The following is a 25,875-nucleotide window of genomic DNA, read 5'->3' as shown; positions in this document are numbered from 1 at the left end:
CAAGCTCACCCCAAACGCACCCATGGACCCTTCGCCTGCAACTCTTGCAAACGCATCTTCCACCACGCAACTACCACGACCACCAGCACACGCGCCCACAACCACCTCAAGTGCATCCTGGTCAACGCTCGTTCTGTCCACAAGCACGCCGTTGAACTCTGGGACCTCCTGGACTCCACAGCACCGGACATCGCCTTCATCACGGAGACCTGGATGAACGCATCCTCGGCCCCTGACATCGCCACTGCCATCCCCGAAGGCTACAAGATCTCCAGAAAAGACCGCACCAACCAATCGAGGTATCGCCATCGTCTTCAAAGACTCCATCAGCGTCACCACCTCCACCTAAGACACCCCTCTCGCCGCTGAACACCTGCATTTTCAGATTCGCACCGACTCCAGGACCACCCTCAGAGGATCCCTCGTCTACCGCCCCCCCCGGACCGCGCGCGCCCCTTTCAGCGACGCCATCGCTGACTTCATCTCCCCACACGCCCTCGCCTCGCCGGACTACATCCTCCTAGGCGACCTCAACTACCATTTGGAACAAAACAACGACCCCAACACCACCGCCCTGCTCGACAACCTCGCCAACCTCGGCCTCAAGCAACTGGTGAACACCGCCACCCACATCGCTGGACACACGCTTGACCCTATCTTCTCCGCCAACAAACACGTCTTCTTCAGCCACACCTCCGCTCTACACTGGACCAACCACAGCTGTGTCCACTTCACATACCGACGCGAGACCCGCCACCTCTGCACTCCACCCATCCCTCATCGACAGTGGAACAAAATCCCCGAAGAGCAACTCTTCTCCGCACTCGCCGCCAACCAACCCACCCTCACCACCGACCCCAACGACGCAGCCCTCAGCCTCACGAACTGGATCTCCAACTGCGCAGACAACCTCGCTCCCCTCAAACGCACGCATTGACAGACCAACACCAAAAAACCTCTCTGGTTCTCTTACACCCTCAAAGAATCGAAGAAAACTTGTCGCGCCCTCGAGAAGGCCTGCCGCAACGACCACACCGCCGACAACATGACCGCCCTCAAGAACGCTACCCGCGAACACCACCACCTGATCCGTGCTGCCAAAAGGAACTTTTTTACAGACAGACTGGACAAAAACAGCCACAACAGCAAATAACTTTTTAGCATCGTCAAGGAGTTCTCCAACCCCAACGCCAACGCCGTCACGCCCTCGCAAGATTTGTGCAACTCCCTCGCCACCTTCTTCCATCGCAAGATCAGCGACCTCCACGACAGCTTCGGACACCAGACCCTACCAAGCATCACCGAACCCACACCTCCGACCATCACCCTCAACAACTGGACCCACATCAACACTGAAGAAACCAAAACCACCATGAACTTTATCCACTCCGGCGCCCCATCGGACCCCTGCTCGCACTTCATCTTCAATAAAGCCGATGACATCATCGCCGCGCACCTCCAGGCCGTCATCAACTCTTCATTTTCTTCTGCTACCTTCCCCGAATGCTGGAAACACGCCGAAGTCAACGCCCTGCTAAAGAAACCTACGACTGACCCGAGCGACCTGAAAAACTTCTGCCCCATCTCGCTCCTCCCCTTCCCCGCCAAGGTAATAGAGAAGACCGTCAACAAACAGCTGACCACCTTCCTGGAAGACAACAACCTGCTCGACCCTTCACAAACCGGATTCCGAACCAACCACAGCACTGAAACCGCCCTCATCTCAGTCACAGACGACATCAGAACCCTGATGGACAACGGTGAAACAGTCGCCCTCATCCTCCTTGACCTCTCAGCAGCCTTCGACACCGTCTGTCACCGCACCCTAATCACCCGCCTCCGCTCCACTGGGATCCAAGGCCAGGCCCTGGACTGGATTGCCTCCTTCCTCTCAAACCGATCCCAAAGAGTTTACTTCCCACCGTTTCGCCCAGACCCCACCGAGATCATCTGCGGCGTACCTCAAGGCTCATCGCTCAGCCCGACACTCTTCAATGTCTACATGAGCCCCCTCGCCAACATCGTACGCAAGCACAACATCATCATCACCTCCTACGCCGACGACACCCAACTTATACTCTCCCTCACCAAGGACCCCGCCAGCGCCAAGACCAACCTACAAGAGGTCATGAAGGACTTCGCAGATTGGATAAGACTCAGCCGCCTAAAACTGAACTCTGACAAAACGGAAGTCCTCATCCTTGGCAACACCCCGTCCGCTTGGGACGACTCCTGGAGGCCCACGGCCCTCGGCACCGCACCGACCCCCGCAGACCAAGCCCGCAACCTCGGCTTCATCTTGGACCCTCTTCTCACCATGACCAAGCAAGTCAACGCCGTGTCCTCCGCCTGCTTCCTCACCCTCCGCATGCTCCGCAAGATCTTCCGCTGGATCCCCGCCGACACTAGAAAAACCGTGACCCACGCCCTCGTCACGAGCCGCCTGGACTACGGCAACACCCTCTATGCTGGGACCACTGCCAAGCTCCAAAAACGCCTGCAACGTATTCAAAACGCCTCGGCCCGTCTCATCCTCGACGTACCCCGCAACAGCCACATCTCCGCACACCTGAGACACCTGCATTGGCTCCTAGTCAGCAAAAGGATCACCTTCCGACTCCTCACCCACGCACACAAAGCCCTCCACAACAAGGGACCAGAATACCTCAACCGTCGCCTCAGCTTCTATGCCCCCACCCGTCTCCTCCGTTCCTCTGGCCTCGCGCTCGCTGCCATCCCTCGCATCTGCCGCTCCACGGCGGGTGGGAGGTCCTTCTCCTTCCTGGCAGCCAAGACCTGGAACTCCCTCCCCACCAGCCTCAGGACCACCCAGGACCACTCCGCATTCCGGAGACTCCTAAAAACCTGGCTTTTCGAGCAGCAGTAACCCCCCCTTTCCCCTAGCGCCTTGAGACCCGCACGGGTGAGTAGCGCGCTTTATAAATGCTAATGATTTGATTTGATTTGACAGTACCAGGGGATCAGGGACGACTTGCAGACCATCAACACCTCCCTGGTTTCCATTGCAGGGGTGCTGGCAGACATGGCCAGCATAATGAGTGAGGCAGTCTCAAAACAGCAGGCCCCTGCCACTAGCCATACATCTGAACTGCCTTCCATCTCTGCTGCCGCTAGTGGACCGGAGGCCTAACCACAGGACCAACAGGTCACCATCACCCCTTCCCCTGCAGAAGGAGAAACCACCCCGCAAACGTTCCCTGCGATCCAGACAGAAGCCGCGACTATTACCAATACCCCCACCAGGAAATTAGACTTTCCTGATTGTCACCCTTTTGTCCCACTCTGTCACCCTGTCCACTTTGAACTGCCAATGCTCCCCTTCCTATGTCCCCATGGACAATGCACCTGTGCTACAAATAGACTGGAATTATACCCTGAACTTTCCTCCATCATCACCCCATCCCCTTGCACTTGCCCCTCTTCTTCTTAGCACTTCAATAAACACCCTTGGAAAAAAAACAAGTATGAAGTAAGTTACATTTTTTAAGTATGTATTCGCTTAACCAGGTTCAAACATTGCAATTCAACTGTGCAGTAATTGTGCACATAGGAAAGGCATGCATTTGCCTGCAGTGATCACACTAGGAGCGATAGTGAGGCACCAACATCTGTAAAATGAATTGCCAAAGGGTACATTAAGTGGGCATAGAAGTGGGAAATACCAGCATGCCAGTGCCAAAGATATACAAATAATTGACAATGAAATGTGAAGTAACACTGTCTTACCTGTGTGTCATTGGAAATATTGTTGTATCACTGCTGATCTGTTGTCCTCATCCTCATCCTCTGCCTCCTCATCATCACTGTCCACAGTGTCCACTGCTGCCACACAGCCCTCTCCAGCCTCTTCCTCCTGCAGAAAAGGCACATGGAGTCTCAAGGCAAGGTTGTGCAACATGCAGCATTGCACAATTATCTGGCAGACCTTCTTGGGTGAGTAGCAGATGGTGGCACTGGCACCAGCCTTCAGGAGGCCAAAGATTCTTTCAATTATCCATCTTGTTCGCCCATGTGCCTCATTGCAACATTGTTCTGCCCTTGTATTGGCATTCTTCACAGAGGTCAGCAGCCACGATAGGTTGGGGTAACCAGAGTCACCTGCAAATATTGAGGGACATTTAGCCACACACTATCCCATATGGCCAACACCATACCCATACACCAACACCTACTGGGTGGGAACCAGGGCTCACCTTTTAGCCACACCCTGTGCCTCTGTAGTTGGGCCATCACATTTGGGATGCTGACATTCCTCAGGAGAAAGGCATCATGCACTGACCCAGGATACTTAGCATTGACATGGGAGACGTACTGGTCCGCCAAGCACACCATCTGTACATTCATGGAGTGAAAACTCTTACGATTTCAGTACACCTGTTAATTGAGACTGGGAGGCACAAATGCAATATGAGTTCCATCAATCGCCCCAATTATGTTGGGGATATGTCCCATTGCATAGAAGTCAGCCTTCACTGTGGCCAAATCCTCCACCTGGGGAAATACAATGTAGCTGCACATGTGTTTAATTGGGGGAGACAACACTCTGCCAGCACGTTTCAGAACATTGGCTGTGACACTCCTGCTGCCAAGCCCACTGTCACTTGAAAAGAGCCAGTTGCCAGGAAATGGAGCACTTATAGAATTTGCACAAGAGTGGGGATCCCAGTGGGGTGACGGATATCAGATATCAGATCGGGCTCCAATTGGGCACACAGCTCTGTGATTGTGGCCCTGTCAAATCTATAGGTGAAGATGTGTGCCTGTCCTCTATTGTTGGCAAGTCCACCAGGGGTCTCTTCATGGGGGTATGTCTCCATTTCCTATTCATACGCAGCAGTAGCAATCTATGGGGCAAAAGAGTGAGGAGCCGGTCACAAACTGAACATTTGAGCCACAACAGTACAATGCTTGATGTCAATTTCTATTGGGTAAGTGGGATTTGTCCTGTATGTCCAAATCTTTACTGTGACGCAGTTATTATATAGGGCCTGCCCCCCCAGAAATGGTATTCACCTGTCCTGTACGGAGAGACAGATGGAAGTGGGGTAATTCTGCTGACGTTGTGCGACGTTATGGGAGGCAGTCGGGAACCGCAGTGCAACTCCTCATTGGTTACCATTGGGCCCTATGGGGTACAGTGGCCAATTGTGATGTACACCGGCGGTGACGGTATGCATCGCCGTGGACGTGACCGCCATTTTCTATCTGATTCCTCACTTGCTACCTGACCTTCAACAGGAGAGGACCTACACTGCATGTGCTGGAACCTACCATGGTCTGTGTGACTGGGGAAAGGGCCCCTGCTTTCACCTCGGCGGAGTTGGAGAAACTGGTTGCTGGAGTCCTACCCCAGTATGGACTGCTGACGAACAGGGGAGTACAGTGTGGGCATGATGCATGTGGGATGAATGCATGGAGTGGTGTGTGTGAAGGCCTCGTGTAAGGGGGATGGGTGGAAGTCCTCTGGGCGGCGTATTGGTTGTGTGCTGGGCCATGTGTGTGGAAATGGTGATGTGAAGGGGTATGGTGGGCCACAAGTGTAACAGGCGGGACTGTCTGACTGATACTATTTTCCTGTGTGTATTACCTTTGCAGGTCAGTACCCATCAAAAGAAGGGTATATGGTGTGCCATCGCCAAGGACATGCGGACCCTGGGGGTCTACTGCAGGTGGAGCACCCACTGTTGCAAACGGTGGGAGGACCTGAGACGCTGGGCACCGAAGATGGTGGAGGCCCATCTGGGGATGGCCTCCAAACGAGGAAGGGGTGCCTGTCAAACCCTGACCCCCTACTGGCAGTGGCCTATCCTGAGATGAATGGGCACTTGAGGGCATCACAGCATCCACAATGGGGTGAGTACAGTGCCCATCATTACTACTTATGCATGGTAGCGTGGCATCCGGGTGGGGGATGTATGTCAGTGGGTGCCCCTAGCCCAGGCCTGACATTAGAGAGTAGGTCCCCTGGTGGCAAGGGTCCTGAAGGGGTAATCCTGCTACCTAGCTTGTAGGCATCCACAACTAGTCAGGGCTGCGTGGGTCTCAGGTGTGTTGCATTTAGTGGTGTGTGCCCCATGCCTTGGTGGCTAGCAAAATAACTGGTAGTGCAATGCATAGTGCGTAGGGCTACTCCCTGTGTGTGAGAGTGGTGTGTACGCCAACGGTGGTGTTGGTGCAGCCATTGTCCAGGTGTATCCTTAGTCTCTCCCCCCCTTTTTTTTGTCACCCTGTCCTTATGTGCATTAGCATCATCTGGTGAAGGAGCAGAGGCACTGGCGACGGAGGGAGCTGCATCCCACAGGACCCAGGAGTCCACTGACGGTGAGGGCACCTCTGGGACGGAGGGCAAAGGGAGCACCACGGCGGAGCCTGGAGGGGACAGTTCAGACTCTGATACCTCCTCCGATGGAAGCTCCCTGGTGGTGGTGGACATCTCTATGACCACCACAGCTACAGGTAAAACCGCCACCCCCATACCAGCACTGCCCTCCCAGCATCCCCTCAGCGAGTTGCCCGTGCCCACTCACCCAGGAGAGTGGGCATCTCCTTCGCCCCAGGAACTTCAGGCCCTGCCCCAGTAAGCCCTGGTGCCCTGAGTGAGGAGGCTATTGACCTCCTCAGATCCTTCTCTGTAGGGCAGTCCACCATTGTGAATGTCATCCAGGGGCTGGCAGTCTAAATGCAAAAAACAAATGCATTTCTGGAGGGCATTCACACTGGTTTGTCGGCCCAACAAGGATCGATCCGGGCTCTGGCCTCTTCTCTGATGGCAGCCATGGTCCCTGTTTCCACCCTCCCACCTCCAACTTCCTCTTCCCAATCCCATTCCCCTCAACCCCAACCTATCCTAAGCACACAGGCAGACGAGAATGCGCACACAACAACACACAAGAGTAGCACAGGCAAACACAAGCACCACAAATCATCCCACAGGCACTCACACAAACACCATCCAGATGCAGACATACCAACATCCACAATTTCCACTGTCTTCCGCCTCCCTCCCAGTTGCGTCTACACTCACACCTGCATGCACTACATCCTCATCCACTACCAGAATCACCACCACACCTTGCAGAACACACACCTCACTGGCAGACAATTCCACAACAGCCATGCACACGTCCCCTGTGTCCTCTCCCACTGTGTCTGTCTCCCCTCCTAAAGTACGCAAATGCAAGCACTCAGACATCTAACAGCCATCCACCTCACAACAGCATCCAGCCCATGCCCCTGCACCCAACATTAGCAGAGAGACACCTCCTACAACCACTCTTTCTTTCTCCACTCTCAAACCTACTCCCTCTTCCCACCCCAATGTCCCTAGGAAGCTTTTCCTCTCCACCATTGACCTCTTCCCTACCCCTAACCCCGTCCTTCATGTCTGGCCAGGGTGGCAAAATCCCAGGCAAGCACCTCAGCCAACCAGTCCACGGGCCCAGAAGTCTCCACACTCACTCGTGGTTGGAAAGGATCCAGGACTCCTGTGCAGAGGGTGAAAGAGCCTGCACCAGACAGCCTCAAGGAAAGGGTGCCAGCCCCAGCTGCTGCCCGGAAGAGCAATGAGCCAGCCCCAGCTGCTGCCCAAAAGGGCAAGGAGCCCGCCCCACCTGCTGCCCGATAGGGCAAGAAGCCAGCTCAGCTGCTGCCAGGAAGGGCAAGGAGCCAGCCCCAGCTGCTGCCAGGAAGGGCAAGGAGCCAGGGGCAGGGACTCAGACAGAGCCCCCACCACCAACCATGGTTGTGCAGTCGTCCGAGGCCGCAGGGGATGGGCAGGAGCTTCCCCCCACCACCACCACCATCAGCACCACCACCACCAGTGGGCAGCCATCCGAGGCTGCAGGGAATGGACAGGAGCTTCCCCTCACCAGCAGCAGCACCACCACCAGCAGGCAGCCGTCCGAGGCTGCAGGGGATGGGCAGGAGCTTCCCCCCATCACCAGCAGCAGAAGCACCACCACCAGTGGGCAGCCATCCGAGGCTGCAGGGGATGGGCTGGAGCTTCCTCCCCACCAGCAGCAGCACCACCACAACCAACAGTGGGCAGCCATCCGAGGCTGCAGGGGATGGGCTGGAGCTTCCCCCCACCAGCAGCAGCACCACCACCACTGAGCAGCCGACACCCACCGAACCCAGCCTCCCCAGGATCAAGAGCACAGGGCACAGTGCCCCCTCCTGAGCATGTGGGCAAGTCACTCACCTGAGAGACTGTGGCCTTGCACTCCCCAGGACCAAGCACAGGGCATGTTACCCCCTCCAGAGCATGTTTTGCAAATCACCCACCTGAGAGACTGTGGCCTTGCACTTCCCAGGACCAAGCACAGGGCATGTTGTCCCCTCCAGAGCATGTGGGCAAATCACCCAGTTGAGAGACTGTGGCCTTGCACTCCCCAGGACCAAGCACAGGGCATGTTGTCCCCTCCAAAACCAGTGGTCTTGTTCCATCTGCCGGCTGAGGTGCCCTCCCGTTCCCCATCCCCCTGAGGTGCCTGCCTATTTTCCAACTGATGCCTCTGCAGTGTTCTCTCTGTGTTGGTGCAGGTGACAAGTGGGGCCTTGGACGTTGGCCTGCACGTAGAAAAGCATTGGGAAGACATACAGCTCGGACTCCATGGCGGCGCGGTCGTTCCCTGTGTGAGTCCTTTCACTTCTGTGCAGTGTTTCCTCTAGGCTTTTGATGTCATTGGTACTGCCCCAGAAAAGGTGGCGGATTGCAGGGTCTTAATACGGTGGGAGGGACATTGCCTTCCGCCTGGCTGTAGGCGGCTAACGCCGTGGTGGCTGTTGTTTTCTCCTTGGCGGTCGGTGTGGTAAAGTGGCTGTCTATCTGAGTTCTCACCGCCATGGTCATAATTTGGCGGTATTTACCGCCACTTTATCACCGACCACCAGGGTTGTAATGAGTGCCTTTGTGTTGAAACCACAAAAGATGAGACTCCATATTCATGCACATCACACATTAAATGCCCCCACCGACATATCACACTCCCACATACCTCATGGTACTCTCCAGCAAGCCAACTACTTGAACAATCCCACACACTCCATACACACTACATATGACTAACTGCACTGTCTGACCAACAGACCCCAACAATGTAACTTGCATTCCGGAACCCACAACAGCACATTGCATTTCCAGAAAGGTGAGGGTGGTCCTCATACAGTTCCTTGTCCACATCAGGCTAACAATAAGGCCCCACTTCCAGCTCAATGCACTCTAAAGGGCTAGATCAGGTTGGTGATGGTTTTGCCTTTTGATGAGTTTACTACAGATGATTGTCATAGTTGTAGCAGAAAATATCAAGGGACACTATTGATAAGGCGTATCAGCTACAGCCCTTTCCACAATGCTTTACTTTAACTGGGTTATTGCAGTGTAATCTACTATCTATGATTGTAATGGTTGCATAGTTTGTGCAATTTAATTTCTCCCACTATAGTAGCCAAATCAATGGAACATTAAAAAGAACATCTCAGATGGATAAACCATGACACAGCTTTGCCTTATAGTTGGCAACAGCAAAGCAGCCAATGGCTGAAGGTCAGAGTGCTGACAAAATATATTGCTACAAAATATCTTAGTCTTAGCATCTTAGTATGAATACCAACAGCACAAATATTGGGAAGGTAAGTATATGTAAGTCAGTATAGATTTATTGGTCCTTACTCCACAACTATATACCTTGAACATATATGTATTTGTGGTGCGGAAACTATCAGTTTGGTGGCAGGGTATGTAGTGGTTTTTGATATATGCCCTGCATCTGCAAAACTCTAAAGAACTCCATAAGTGATTTGCAGTGAATTATATGACTACAGACAAGTGCTAAGGCTGTGATTAGATGCCAAGCGCCCAGGTTGAACATTTGGCCAATCTGCAACTAGGCCATATTTCATCCCTTAATGTAAAGAAGATTGTCATATATAAGCTGGGAGAATTAGATTTTTTTAATTGAATTTGCCAACTTTTATTACAGAACTGCTCACCTGCATTGCCAGCTGTAAATGTTCCATACATTAGTTTGTACTTTTCAGATTCACTACCGATTTTGAAGAAGCTGTATGTGGCAAAATACTTATTTTTGTTGAAATCCTGAAGATCAATGCGAAGCTCATAATTCCCTGTTAAAAGATTAGAAGATAGTGAATAATCACACTTAACAACGTCACACCTTAAACTCTTTCATTTCTCAACATAAAACATGTTCTAGTGTAAGATTAAAAAGCAAGTGCTTGGTGTCTCATAGGATCTTAAGTACAAATAAATGTGACATAAAACTGAAGTTAATCAAGCCAGCCAAACTGACGAAAATTTAGGGCCCAATTTAGAATTTGACCAACAGGTATCCAAATTATCTTAAACCACTTGTAGTAGGGTGAACGGAATGGATTACCAGTCTCTAAATCAGACCCTTACTTTGTTTTTTTGGTTTTATGGCATTGCTGAACACCTTGTTTAGCTTACGTTTGAGTTTTCATGTACTTTATTAATTTGCAAAAAGTAATTTCATTAATGAGCTTTCAGAATACCCTGGAGAAGGATTTGCTTAATTTGATCACAACCACAGAGAGCTTTATTGCACCTTTCCATGTAGAGTTACTATGGTCTTTGATCTTTGTCATGAACATGCATAACATATATAATTAAAGATAGGAATCAGTCACATGTGGAGATATTTTTCACCAAGGAGTTCTGAGTGGCATCAAATAGATAGAAGCTCAAGTTCTCCATGATGTCACTGAGAACCCTAAGGTGAAACACATCCCTGTAATTAACTTTTTACCTATCTACAATTTTACTTTATGTATGGCCCCAAAAATCATATGTCCCTGCTTTCAACTGCTACGTAGGGGCAGAGGAGTAATGGGAGAGCCATACATAACGTGGCTTCTTCTCCCTGACTCAAATCGGAAAAAATACCTTACCTGTATCCTTAACTGACATTCCTTGCCTCCTTTCCAACTTTTGCAACTGTGTTTCATGCTTTCAGTCAAAGCATATAATAATACTTCACTGGCAGGCTGTCATAGAGGCCTTTATGATTTAGTAACAATGGGTAATGAGTTTTGTTATCAACTGTTGCTACATCATAGCAGTAAGTTACCATATTTAGAATTTGGTGTAAAGGATACATACTTCCTGTGGAAGCTAAGCATAACATATAGAATTCGAGATGGGTTATAGTGTACAAGGATTTATAAAGTGCGGCAAGTCACTTGTGAGGGTCTCAAGGTGTTATAAATTACTGGAAAGTTTTTCACAGAGGGGTTCTGAATTACTTTAAATAGACAAGAGTAAAGCTCAAGTTGCCTATTATGTCACTAAGAACCCCAAGGTTAAAACACCACTGTAATTCACATTGCACCCATGTATAATTTAATGTTATATATGGACTCCAAATCATCTACTCCTGCTTTTACCTGCTGTACAGCAGCAGAGGAGTAATGGGGAGCCATATGTATTATAGCCTCTCCTCCCTGACCCAAAGGTGAAAAAAATATTTTACCTGCTACCCTTAACCAGCCCTTACAACATTCCCTGCTTCCCCCCTCATTCTGTAGCTGTGATTTCTGCTTTTAGTCAAAGAGGACAAGCAGCACTGCACTGACAGGCTGTTAGACAGCCATGTCAGCATAGCCTGAAAGGACACCATGACTTAGCAACAGTGGGTAATGAGTTTTATCAGCTGTTGCTACATTATAACAATCAGTTATCACCTTTAAAACAAATAAATGAATGATAGAGGCTCTCTATGAGAGTCATGCATAACAAAGCAATATGCATCATGCCTTCTTAGCTAAAGATTCAAAAGATGAGGAAATGTGCAAGGAGGCATCATGGCGCCTAATATAATACTTTGATGATTTCAAATGCAAGTAGTCCTTAATTGCTTATGTTAAGACCCTTGCTTACTGAACTACCGGACAGTGAATGTATCACACTCCTTTGGATAAGTGCATCAACACAAGGAATTGCAAATGTGAAATGTTAGTTTTTCGGTTTACTTTCTGGAAATCCACGCAAATTCATACTTGGCCATAAGTGTTTGTAACCAACACTACTGAGGAAAACAATTAACTGTCTGGTCCTTTCACATGTACCTCATATTGCTTACACAGTCTTGTATTTGCTATCCAGATTTATTTATGTTTCAATAATTTTCAGTTGATTTTCCCCATAGAAGATATAGATGGACATTACCATACCAAACAATAGGAAACACCATGCTTATAGCGCAAAAACATGACTTCCCAAATTCTGAGATCCAACACTTTCCCAACCCTAATCCACTCCACCATCAGCTAAATATCTAAAGCATATTAACCCTTACATATGTCAAGCCACTTACTCTATCCACCATCTCCTACCTCATCTAAAGCAAGCTTTTTTACTGTCCTTGCATACTCTACTGAGAAGCAGGATTCCCCTAAAACGTTCAAGATGAGCAGCCATTTGGAACATTGTGGTTCTTTAGACTCACTACTTAAGTGTGATATCAATATTCCTGGGTGCTACCTCCTACTCTGAAACCAAAGCTCCCCTATTGGCAGCACTGGAGATCAACAGTGTGTCACGATTACATGGTTTGTCATCAATAGCATGTGAGATCTTGCCCTTCTGGAATGAAGTGGTCAGTGATTTTGGATGGACAGTCCAGCAGTATGAGCTCTGCTTATTTTGCCAGCCAAGAGCCTGTATCCTCCTTAATACATCCCAGAAACCCTTTAACCCAATGGCCCGGGTTGGGGTATGTGCTAGCATCACTATTTCCCAATAATCCTACAGAACATTTCTGACCCATGGTCAGTCCATGGCATGTTGTCATACAGGCCTATCATGCCACTGATGCAAAATCTCATAAAAGGTTTTCCTCTTTGAGCATATCCTAGCCTGCAAAGCTATTTGTTCTTATCAACATATCCACCTACTGATGTAAATCCACACTTATCCTCAACTTCTATTCCCAGGCCTTCTGGAAAAAGTCATTTTTCCCTGGTATAAAACAGTCAAGGATCCAATATATATTACATCAGGGGCCTATTCTGAATGGAGTGAGTGGCCTCTTGGCCCCCTTCCTCACACCCCTCACGTTAATGCTTAACCTCTAACTTGAAGATATCTATATCTGTTATCCTCTAGCCACCCGATTCCTCATTAATGTGCTCAAAGGATTTAATGTATCACCTGCTGAACATGTTCCTGATAGTCAGACAGCCCCACTCTGTCCATGCTGCAAAGGCTTCAGTCCCCAGATATAGGGGAAAATCTGTATTACCCCAGAATAGGGTAAAAGGGGATGGAAACAATGTCTTTCTGCAACACTGTTCTATTTAAGCCAAGACTCACTGTGATATTCTCATGATTAGGGAGATGTGAAGCTTAGGGTCTCTGTAAGGCCAGGGAAAGCACTGCACGTCCCATATCTATTGTCATTTACTGTATAATTAATCGCACATCAACTTGTTTCTGTTTTTCATTGTGTGACATTGAAATACATGCTTGCAGTAGTTGGTCAAGTAGGCACCGCCCAGTCCTCTGGTCCTAGGCTGGAGTTTACATTGCACCCTTCCTATGCTAGCAGACTTCCTCTGCCAAATACCTTCTGGCAGAACATCTGGAACTGGGATGCATTCTCCACTTTCATATAAGAGGGTGCTGCATGCAGAAAGGAAATGATCTTGGATATTTTAAGTGCTGCACTTTGCCTCATCCTAAAAAAGGGAGTTAAGCTTATAGTTAGTAAAGCAGACAAACCAGCTGGGAAGTTAATATTTTTAGTTTTTAACATGGAGACAGTAATATTGATTCTTAAGTATCTAATAGTCAAGTTATTTGATTTAGTGAGAGACAGAGGTCCTGAGACTCATTGAAATTAATCATAGACTCTCTAAGTGCTCACTGCTAATGCTACAGGTCCTCCAGCAATATTGGGAGCAAGGGGGGTTGGATCAGTGATTGATAGCAGACAGACATTAGTGAGCATTGAAGTTTAAACCTATCACACCCACTTTACTGTCCTTTGGCATTCCATTTATTTTGATCCAATGTGCCTGTAGACATAGCATCAACACATAAGGGGGTGAGGGAGCAGACGTCCCTGCCTGGTTCCCACTCTGTATGCTGATCCTATACAATAAGTGGCAATTCATGTGTGTGAGAACCTGTGAGAGACGTATTGCCAGCCAATGCCCAGCCCAAGACTCATTTCTCAAATTCCACTGTAATCAGCAAGCACCCCTCATGAAGTCAACTCTATCAAATGCTTTTTCCGTGTCAAACAGTAGCAGTATCAATTTCCGTTGCTTCAGCATCCTCTACCAATAAAGTGTAATATATTTTTATGTTAACCCGTTTGTCTTCCAGGAATGCATCCCTCTGCATCACTGCCTGCAGTTGGGTAGCAAGACTCTGTACCAATATTTTGCTGTTATCGTTGAATAAGGAAAGGGGTCTGTCGAAGGCATACTCAATAGGGGGCATATCCTGCTTAAGAATGAGAAAAATCATGGTCTTTGTTTTTCTCAAAGTGACCATGGCATCCCAGGAACCCTCCTGGAAGGCCCTGAAAAGAATTGGCATCAGAAGACAACTGAATGCTTTAAAGAAGGCTTCTGAGAGCTCATCCTCTCTTAGTGCCCTTGCTGTTTTAGGCATCCTCGTAGGTTTCAGGATCTCATCCTTCCTCATCAGTGCTTCAAAGTTCTCTTTGTCCTTCGTCCTTTGTCATCTTTGGAATTCCTACTTAGGATTAATAGTCTCACATGCTGTCCATGTATGCAAAGAGGTGGGCAAAGAAATCCCTATAGTATGACCTGAAACAGTTTGCTTTTTCTGATTTTCCACTGTTGGGAATTTCCTGTACATCACATACAGTGTTGTTCCTGTGTGCCCAACTACAAGTATCTGGTATCCAGACTTTAAGTTTTTGCATCGGCCTCAGATGGGTCTAGCTTATGCGCTATAACCAAGGCCTGCCCTAGATAAAGAATTCAGTCCTGCACCTGTCCTTGCTATTGTTGGGTGCCACAAGCATGCCCTCCATCGTCACAGAGGACTACCATTCCTGTTTATGTGTGTAGTGCAGTGGTGTGGTGGCAGCATCCCATGGGATTAGCAATCATAGCGTCACTAGGCCTTAGCTGAGTCATGAGACTGGAGTCCTACTCGTGTAAGGTTCTGCAGCTACCAATAAACACAGATCCTAGTGCTGAGATCCCAAGCACATGAATATCTGTCTGTTGTGTGTGGTAAGAGTGGAACACCCTCTGAGGAAGCTAGAGTGGCATAGGCCTGTGAGTTCCATTTTGGAAGTCCTGTTCTGTTGATGTGCACAAGATTGATGTGACATTTTCCCACATATTGTAAGTGTATTGCAGACATTCCTGAGACTGAAAGGAGTGAATGTAGACACTGAATTGGTTTAAAAGGAGAAAGGATTCCCCATAGAAATTCAATTGGGGCCTTTTGACCCACAGGGCTGCCGATTTGTCTTTCTGAAGACTGCTATTTGGTGGATGGTAGGATTTTAAAAAAAGACTGCAGTTCCTGTTGTCTGAGTGTGAAGCATCCTTTAGAATGGAGTCTGTCTTTTTTCTTCATTCATGATAAATTTCAGGTGTAGTTGTTGATAGTTAGGTGCAGAATGCTCACAATTCTTGTGACTCTATTGTGGGTCTTCCAGGTTGGAGATGGCTCTGCTGTGAAGAACATCTCTCTTGACAAAGGCTAAGCGTGGTAGACAGCCTGAGATGGACATGTAAAAAGAGAACTGACCCAAACCAGTTCTGTGAGGGTTGACTTTAATGTCAGACTGAGAAGGCACATAACTTGTCTGCAATCCCCAAGTAAACGTGGGAGGTGATGGCCCAGTTGTTCCAGTTCCAAGTTCTCCTCACCCAAGAAAGCAGTAGTCTACACAGTCCCCAAAGGATCACTGAGCTTCTAGAGCTCATGCCTGCCTGAAAGACAACTTCCCAGAGGTGAGGGAATATCACCTAAAGTCTGATCTGGAGGAAGAACTGTTGTCCCTGTCCTGGAACTCCTAGAGACTCCTACCTCAAAGAAGGCAAATAGACCACACCATCATTGCAGAAGAAGCTGACTACTGGTGTGGAAAAGAACAGTTGACCCCGGTGCTGTTGGTTCGTCCTTGTGACTCACGTAGAGTGTGATTGGCCTGCTCCTAACTCGGAGCAGGTCACTGCCATAGAAATGGAGTATTCACTGCCATGCTGTAATGCAACTCTCCCATGCTGCCAGAACACTTATCTGTGTATACCCAAGATGTCTGCGTTGAGTGTGCCAAAAATGTCTGCGCTGCTGGACAAATGAAAAATCCTGACCTGTGGAACTGGCTTGCGTGCCTGAAGTGATTCACAGATGTAACTGTGTCATTTGCCCACTTGTGCCCAAGTGGTCTGCACTGTGGAACAAGAAACGTGTGAAGCTGAGGCACTCTCCTATATGTACCAAACAGACTGAGATTGTGGGTAGTCAACTGTGTGCCTGTGGAGGCTACGCACAAGAAGGGAAAGCTGCTACTTTGAGGAACTTGCAAATGGGCCTGATGCGAGTATGTAGCTGCCGGTGGTGCTATTCCCAAGTGTGTCCAATTGCATCCAGCCAATATTGCCCAGAAGCACCTCTAGACAACCCAATCACAGACCCCAGACCTGCTCCTGAAAGAGGATTAAATCATCACCTTGTTCCAAGGAGACTGGAGCTCTAACCTAAAGACTTACCTGTCCAGAAGGGGGAGGCCTTATTGCGATCAGAGGACCACTTGCTGCTGATGTTGTCAATCCAGAAGAGATCTGCCATGCGGCCCAAGCCTGCCTGCTAGGAGTGGAGCAGCCACATGTTTGGTATACTTCCTTCTCAGTGATGGGGGAACATGTCCTAAAGAGTGAAAGGATGATGCAAGACCTACGGTGGCCTCAGAACAAGAGTATGAGACTGAGTACTATTACTGTCATATATTAGTAAACAATGAGAAAAAATGCTGCAGGGAGAAAAAAGAGTGAGGGAAAAAGGGAACGGAGTGAGAGTGAGGAAGAGTTGTAAGTGGAATTATTAGCCTCACACCCATAACTTGGGTATTTGATACCTTTTGTGTTAGTGTGTCTGTTGAGCATTGAGCCTGGTGTACCCCTCACACTAAATACCCTTAGCAGCCTGTGACTGATAGCCATCACTACCAATGGGAAGGGTTGCACTTGAACCAGTTTGCATTGCCATAGTAGGATGGGAAGCAGCCTTTACAACGCAATCTTTACCATGCAATGCATTCACTACTCATGTATTTACAGTGCATGCCTTTACAATGAAAGGTATATATATTTAGGGTGAGTGTATATATAAGTATGTATGTGTGTGTGTGTGCGTGTATATATGCATATGCATGTGTGTGTGTATATATTGCCACCGCTCTCTTTCACATTGCACGTCATTGGGTGTTGTCAGTGCAGATTATGAGATAAGAAAATGTTTAATAGAATTCCTTTTATATAGTTGGTCTCTCCCATTAATATTAATTGTGCAAGAAGCGAAATAGGGGTGTTACTATCACAGTCAGTGTGGTTAAGGTTTAATTATTTGAATTATTCTTTATATCACATGATTTTGTTCACCGTTGGGCTTATAAGTGACAATATTTTATTATGATATATTAGTCTGTTGGACTGCCATTATATGGTATAATTTTTCCTTCCGCCTCTGCCTGTTAGTTCACCCCATTACATGTCTATATATATGGTCACATGATTGTATAAATATAAAACTGTATAGTTATGTATTTGTATATTTATATATTTATATATACTTATCTATTTATTGATATATTTGACAATTGTGTGTACTGGTACAGATCTTATCAGCTGTTATAACCCAGACGTAATAATATTTATGTGGATGTAATTTTAGGTTTTCTATCTTGTATCTTATATCTGCTGTTTGTCTTATTTCTATGTCTATAAATGAATAGTATTTAATAATGGTAGATTGGTGGTGAATATCACGTGACCAAGGCTGCAGTGTCAGCCGAAACGCATTGTGCTTTGATTAAACATGTTTTTCACTTTTCCTGAATCCTGAGCGTGCTATTCTTATTTTTCGTTTTTGTTGGATTTATATTTACCGGCTTGCTCGTGCCGGTCTCAGCACCACCCCTCTCGGGCCACATGAGTTCATTTCGAGCATCTGCAGTTTGTTATATTACGAAGAACTCCGTGGCCGGCCGCCAGAAATAGACGCTGTATTTTCATCGACTTTCACTTTCACCTTAAGAGCCAGCACTTTTCCTGACTACAGTGTTTGGTAAACAGACGCGGCTTTTGTATCCGCGTCTGTTTGAAGTATTGTACTTTCTACCCTGTGGCTGGGCACCGCCTCATGGTGATTTGCCGATATTTTGGAAAACATCGTGGGTGACTGTTTGGATTCCTTCGTTCCTCTGCCTATGCGGTTGCTGAGCTCCAGTGTTATTTACTCCCGCAGTTTTCATCCGCGGCGTTACGACTGGGCTCCCTCATGGTTAATGTCCTCTGGAGTTGCACTCTAGCCATGGTTGTACGTGGAGGAGTGTGAAACGGGCATATATTTTTAAGACCCGTTTTTCTTCTTTTTTCTTCTTTTTTCTTTTCGGAGCAGCTTGCTTGGTTTGACCGCCTACCTAACATCGGTGAATGTAGACTGTATACACATGTGATTTTACTTTCTACTGATGTCGGATGGACTTGGAAGGACTCATACGTATTTTCGAGGTATGTGACTCTCCTTGCTGTTTTTCTTATCTTAGAATACAGTCACAATTTATATTGACTTTCAATACAGCTATAATAGTACTTTTCTGGCTCATTTAGGCAAGGGGAACTAGGAACCTTCCTAGGGGATTCACGGCATTTGTGGTTTTCATTTTTGATCTTATTCATTGCAGTAATTCTGTATAATGGATGATGACATAGAGAATGAGAGGCGGTTGGCAGCACAAACATTATTTTCCAAGGATATAATTAGGAAGAGTCCTTACATACATTGTCAGGAAAGTAACAATGATTTAAATGCTACGCTACAGAAATTGGAGAAATTAAGCAAAGCTGAAATATCCAAATGGTGGGATGCTACATATTTGCAAAATTATGTTGATCAACAGATGGTTCCAAGGGGCCTATGCATTTTTATTACACCATCATATGAGACACCCAACCCTGAGATGTTAAAGGAATGGGCAGAAAATTCAGCTTTGAGCTCCAGACATATGCTTCAGATACTTATAAAATATGCGTGGCAGGACCGGAAAATCTTATTAGGGGATATCAAGAGAATAAAAGATGATTTGGACTCACGGCCTGAAAAGGAAGTAATATTAAAATTTATGGAGACAATGAATACTAGATTGAAGAAATATGAGGAGGAAATCAAAATTAAAAAACAACAAAAACTTCATAGAGACATAGGTGACTATGAAAGTGGAAGAATTTTGACTTTCAACAGGAAATATGATCACTTATACAAATCATCCCTTGTTTGTCTTCCCATGGAGGAGAGACAATCTTCCTTGGAAACCGATGTGGAAAGTGCAAAGGAATCCAATACCCCCAGTTCTACTGAGAATGAGAAATCTATTGAAGAAGTCACCAACAAACCAGCAACTTTTTTAGACGAATATCGCCTGCTGCGACGCGGCAGGCAGGTATCCAAGAACCAACATGGACAGAGCTCCAATTACAAAGGCAGGGCAGCAGGCCGAAGAGGAAGACGGGGCGGAATCAGAAGAGGCGAGAGAGAGTCAGAAATCGTAACAAGAACAAATTTCGACATGGGGCAAGTGGGAAAAACAACAAGAAGCTCCAACCAACAAACATAATGGATGAAAATATGGAGAATAAAACTATTGTGAATTTATCCAACTTTGTGTTATCTGATAGTGATAAATCTACATTATGCTTAGGCCTCTCTTTCTGCCCTACAGAACGTTTTAACTATGCTGAGACTAGGATTGACTTTTTTTAATTTATTAGAAAACTGAAGTTGAGAAAGTGGTTTAAACAAAAGAATTCCCCCGATGTGGGTGCTGGAGGTTCCCATAGGGATGTTTCCCATGATGTGCTTAATATTAGTGATGTGGACTCTTTGATTGCATTGTATGAATTGGAGAACAATGTTGCAGACTCTACCACAACTAGGAATGTCTATCAAATCCTTGATGATTTAAACATTACGTATGATTTATCTGTTCCCACTGGCTTTAAACCCAGATCTACATTCTTTCCTATCATGAACCACGATAATATAGATACATTCTATGATTTGGTGGTAAAATATTTGATCCAATTTTGCCATAAAACATGGTTTAAATCCAAATGTAACTATAATTTAACACAATCGCAAAAAAAAATTCATTACAACTTTGGCAAGTGATACAGACACAATTGTCTGCCCTGCGGATAAGGGCGGCAATATAGTACTTATGGAGAAACAAAAGTACATTAAGGAAGTTATGTGTCAACTTAATAACACACATTTCTATAAGGTTACCACTAAAGAAACTTACACCAATAGCATTGTGGGGATTTGGAAGCTACTCCTGGAATGGAAAGACAAGGGCTTATTATTATGGGAAGAGTACTGTTTTCTAAAAAGAGACTTTCCCAAACTACCGGTACTGTATATTCTTCCTAAGATTCACAAAAATAGGACCAATCCACCAGGAAGACCTATAGTATCCTCATGTGGTAGTGTATTGGAAAATGTCTCCAAATAGGTTGATTACTTTTTGAGGGCATTTGTTGTCAATCTCCCATCGTATGTCCGTGACACTAAGGATTTTCTGGGTAAGCTTGAAGGAAATGTATGGGAAGATGATTTCCTATTATTAACTTTGGATGTCAATTCCCTGTATACTATTATTGACCATGAAAAAGGTATTGCAGCCTGCAGACACTTTTTAGATGCTAGATCACTTAAATATCTGGCACATACTGGAATGATAATAGATATGATAAGATATTGCTTGAGGAATAATTTATTTTTGTTCAATGGGGTCCTTTACCAGCAGATCCTTGGGACTGCGATGGGCACGTGCTTCACTTCGCCTGCCTCTTTTTAGGCTGGTGGGAAGAGAATATCTTTAAAGATGAAGAAAAATATCCAGGAACTAGTCAGGCAATCTTATGGTTAAGATATATTGACGATCTTTTCATTATTTGGAAAGGCTCTGAGGAAGAAGCTTCTCATTTTGTTTATAAATTAAACAATAATGATTTGAATATAGGTTTGACGTATAAGATGAGCAGGTCTTCAATTGAGTTTTTGGATACTCTTATGAAGATTGATGAACACAAGGTTAATACTGAACTCTTCCGCAAGTGTACAGCAGGCAACAGTTTATTACATGCTTCAAGGGGAACCCAGAAAATTTAAAGTGGAGTATCCCCTATGGAGAGCTGCTAAGAGCTAAAAGAGTTAGCAGCACCAATGAAGCCTTTGAAATTGAGCAGAAAGAGATGATCACGAGATTTAAACAGCGGGGATACCCTGATTGGGTTATCAAAAAAGCAATTGATAAAATCAAGGGAACAAAAAGAACTGATATTTTATTTGACAATACTCCCAAACAAAAAATGGATGACAATGATGACACTAGACTTATTATGACTTTCAGTGATGATACAAAACAAATTAAGAATATCATTACAAAAAATTGGAAGATACTGAAAAGTGACCCCGTTATTGGGGATTCAATACTAAATAGACCTCAGATTACGTACAGAAGAGGTCGTAGCTTACAGGATATGTTAAGATCTAATGATATTACCACTAGGTTACAACTCAGACAACATGGCTTACAGGGTTTATTTCCCTGTGGGCACTGTAAAGCATGTTGTAACAGTGTTATGCGTAAACAATATGCACTATGCAAACCCGGTAAAAACAGGTTAATTAATCAGTTTATAACATGCAGTACCCCATTTGTGATCTACATATTGGAGTGCCCCTGCCAAAGATGGTATGCTGGGAGTACTAAACATAGTGTTAAGAAATTGATTTTGGAACACATGCGTGCAATAACTTCAGTCGATGATCATTATCCAGTAGCTAGGCACTTTAAAGAAAAACATAACTCTGATTGGACCCAGTTGTCTTACTTTGGCATTGAACATGTCCCTCCATTCCATAGAGGGGGTAATGGGGAACTTACATTGAGGAAAAAAGAGTCTAAATACATTTTAGACTTGGAGACTAAGATACCCAAAGGATTGAATATTGGGGAAGAATTGAATACCCATTTATATGATAATTGAAAAACAATCACAACAGGGTATAGTTGTGCGTAGTGATTACCATCAATGAATTCATAAGAAAATAAAAGTATTCAAAAGAACGCAAACCCTTTTTTTGAATGCCAATAGACTGTGTATATAGGAGATGTTTTTCTCAGTCCTTTCAATTTTTGTAATTAGTATGATTTTTATGATAACGTTCTTTAGTAGTTGATTAGATTGGGGGAGATATGGTCATTTATTAAATGTATTTATTTATTTATATGTCTTTCAGATTTAATGGGTCGGATGGAATTAATGCTGATTTCCACTTGCCACCGCTCTCTTTCACATTGCACGTCATTAGGTGTTTTCAGTGCAGATTATTAGATAAGAAAATGTTTAATAGAATTCCTTTTATATAGTTGGTCTGTCCCATTAATATTAATTGTGCAAGAAGCGAAATAGGGGTGTTACTATCACAGTCAGTGTGGTTAAGGTTTAATTATTTGAATTATTCTTTACATCACATGATTTTGTTCACCGTTGGGCTTATAAGTGACAATATTTTATTATGATATATTAGTCTGGTAGACTGCCATTATATGGTATAATTTTTCCTTCCGCCTCTGCCTGTTAGTTCACCCCATTACATGTCTATATATATGGTCACATGATTGTATAAATATAAAACTGTATAGTTATGTATTTGTATATTTATATATTTATATATCCTTATCTATTTATTGACAATTGTGTGTACTGGTACAGATCTTATCAGCTGTTATAACCCAGACGTAATAATATTTATGTGGATGTCATTTTAGGTTTTCTATCTTGTATCTGGTATCTGCTGTTTGTCTTATTTCTATGTCTATGAATGAATAGTATTTAATAATGGTGGATTGGTGGTGAATATCACATGACCAAGGCTGCAGTGTCAGCTGAAACGCGTTGTGCTTTGATTAAACATGTTTTTCACTTTTCCTGAATCCTGAGCATGCTATTCTTATTTTTCGTTGGATTTATATTTACCGGCTTGCTAGTGCCGGTCTCAGCACCACCCCTCTCGGGCCACATGAGTTCATTTCGAGCATTTGCAGTTTGATATATATATATATATATATATATATATATATATATATATATATATATATATATATATATACACATACACACACATACATTACTGAGGATTTAGTGGTAGCTAAGGTTATAGGGTAAGGGTATTTCTTAAGACTTAGGATTTAGTGATGGCTAAGGTTACAGGTTAAGGGTAATTTAGATCTTTGTAGGGTTTAGGAATGGGTAAAGTCATATAGTGGTAAGGGTATTTTTAGGGTTTTGTGGTGGTTAATGGTATAGTAGCGTGGTAATGGTGTTTTTCAGGTTTAGGGATGCATAGGGTGGTAGAGGTGATTTTAGATTTTAGGGGTGGATGAGGCCATAAGATAGTATAAGTGTTTTTTGGGTTTAGGGGTGGCTACGGGGCATAGAGTGGTAAGGGTATTTTTAGGTTTGGATTGGCTAGAGGAATAGGATGGGAAGGGTGTTTTAGGATTTAGGGATGGGTAGGGGCACAGGGTGGTAATAGTGTTTGCACAGTTTAGGGGTGGGTAAGAGTATATGGTGGGAAGAGTAAGTAAAAAAGGGGGGATGAGGGTTTCTCAAATTAAGAAAAATTTAAAGTCATTATTATTTGACATAAAACAGTGGGGGATGGTTTGGGGGGATTTTAACATCATACAACCTAGTAGACCAGACCCCGGGACATCAGTGACAAACAACCCCAACCTCCAAACCTGTGGCCCATTAGCCCCTGTGTGCCTCATGTGCCCCCAAACCGGGTCTGACCTCCATAATACACTGTATCATCAGAATACTTAGGGGCAGATTTAAGGAAAGTGGCACTGCACCCAGAAAAATCTCTTTTTACCCCCCCCCCCAATGGGGGAACGCCCCATTTGCATACATTATGCATGGTGCATGCAAAATGTAACACAAAGGGTTACAAAGTGGCGCAATGTCTGCATTGTGCAACCGTGTAAATTTGGCGTGGGGAAAAGGCCACCATATCGCTGCCTTAGCGTAAAAAAAATTACGCTAAGGCGGGGCTTAAATGGAGCTATGCCCTCTTAAATCTGAGCCTTAATCTCTGCCATAAAACAGTGGTTTTCTTTTGCCCAGTGTAGGCTGGCTACTAGTTGTCTGCATTTTTCCCCACTTCTTCAATTCTTTAGTTCCAGAAGAGGGTCAAGACCAGGCTATTTAAATAGGCATACCCCCCTGCCCTGGGCCAGGCTAGAACTACACTGGTTTCTAGCACCAAGATACCCACCAAGGTAACAGTATGCTTTACAAATAACATAACACAACTCAACACATTTAAACCTAAGTGTAGACCTACATGTTTCCGACCACTGAAACCAGAGGTTGGAGAGATCTAAGACTGAGGCTCTGATTTAAACTTTCTTTGCCTTAATTTTTTTAAGCAAAAGCGGCGCAAACTTACAAAATACAGTTGCACTTTCAAAGTTTGCACTTCTTTTGCGTCAATATCAATAAATGATGGTAATGCGGTGCAAAAAGAGTATAAATCAGGGCCTGAATTTACAAGTGTGAAGTTACAACCAGGAGTTTTTCACATATAGGCAGAGATCTCAACTACCAGGTGGGAGGTCTCCACCAGCTAGATGGAGATATCGACCATTTGGGCAGAGACTTCAACCACTGGGGTGGAGATTGACCTATGGTAATGAATAGGGAAAAATCAAAGAGCCTAATCATTTTCAAAAGAAATACTAAAAAAATGTAAATGTAAAATAACATTTGAATGTAAAATAAAATTAATATATTAATAATTAATTTAAAGTCATTAAAATGTGCCTAGAAGTAATAAAACAACATGTTGCACCACATTATCCTGTGAAATTGTGTTTATTGAATACTTAAAAAATTAAAATATATTGATAGAATATTTAAACATAATAATTAAACCATTTTTTAGAAATACCACCTTTACTAGCATTTTATTATTTCATTAGTATTTATTAGCTGTATTTCAGTTATGTATGTAATTAATTTAAAGAAATTTGACATTTTCATTAACATTTATTGCAAAAGATAAATTATTGTTTAATATTATATAAAATAGTGTAATATGAAATGATATATATATATACATGTAGATCGAGAGATGAACAGATGTGTGTATATAAATATATAAAATATGTATAATACATATATTCACACATATATATATATATATTTGCATATATATATATATATTGTTGTGTTTTATTTTATTGCTCTCCTAATTTGTTTTCTTTGAATTATTACGATATTATGTGTGCATCTGTGGTGTTCTCAATAGCCGTTCCACAACCTGTTAGAGGGTGATTGTAACTTATAAATGGCCGCCATGTGACAATGACTAGGCTGCATGCATGGCAATTGGCCGTTTTTGATTTTCAAAGGATCTAGATGATATGTAAATACTGATGACGGACGCGCCGTTTTCTCGATGCAGGGGCACTGAGAAAGACGGTAAGCCGAAACGAATATGCCCAGCTTCACAATTAATTTCGGTGG

The 25,875-nt window shown here is 44.9% G+C and overlaps 1 protein-coding gene across 1 annotated transcript in view; it reads right to left on the bottom strand.

Annotated features, from left to right (window-relative positions):
* LOC138301221 (ficolin-1-B-like) overlaps positions 1 to 25,875 on the bottom strand; it is a 115,720-nt gene that overhangs the window by 29,336 nt on the left and 60,509 nt on the right. Inside the window, exon 5 of the mRNA XM_069241466.1 lies at positions 10,012 to 10,146. Coding sequence (XP_069097567.1) covers positions 10,012 to 10,146 — 135 coding nt within the window. The remainder of the gene's footprint in view (positions 1 to 10,011; positions 10,147 to 25,875) is intronic.

The sequence above is a fragment of the Pleurodeles waltl genome, chromosome 6 (assembly GCF_031143425.1).
Source record: "Pleurodeles waltl isolate 20211129_DDA chromosome 6, aPleWal1.hap1.20221129, whole genome shotgun sequence".
In the NCBI taxonomy this organism is placed as follows: Eukaryota; Metazoa; Chordata; class Amphibia; order Caudata; family Salamandridae; genus Pleurodeles; species Pleurodeles waltl.
Note: the sequence above shows the minus strand (reverse complement) of the source record. Positions and strands in the feature narration are given on the sequence as shown.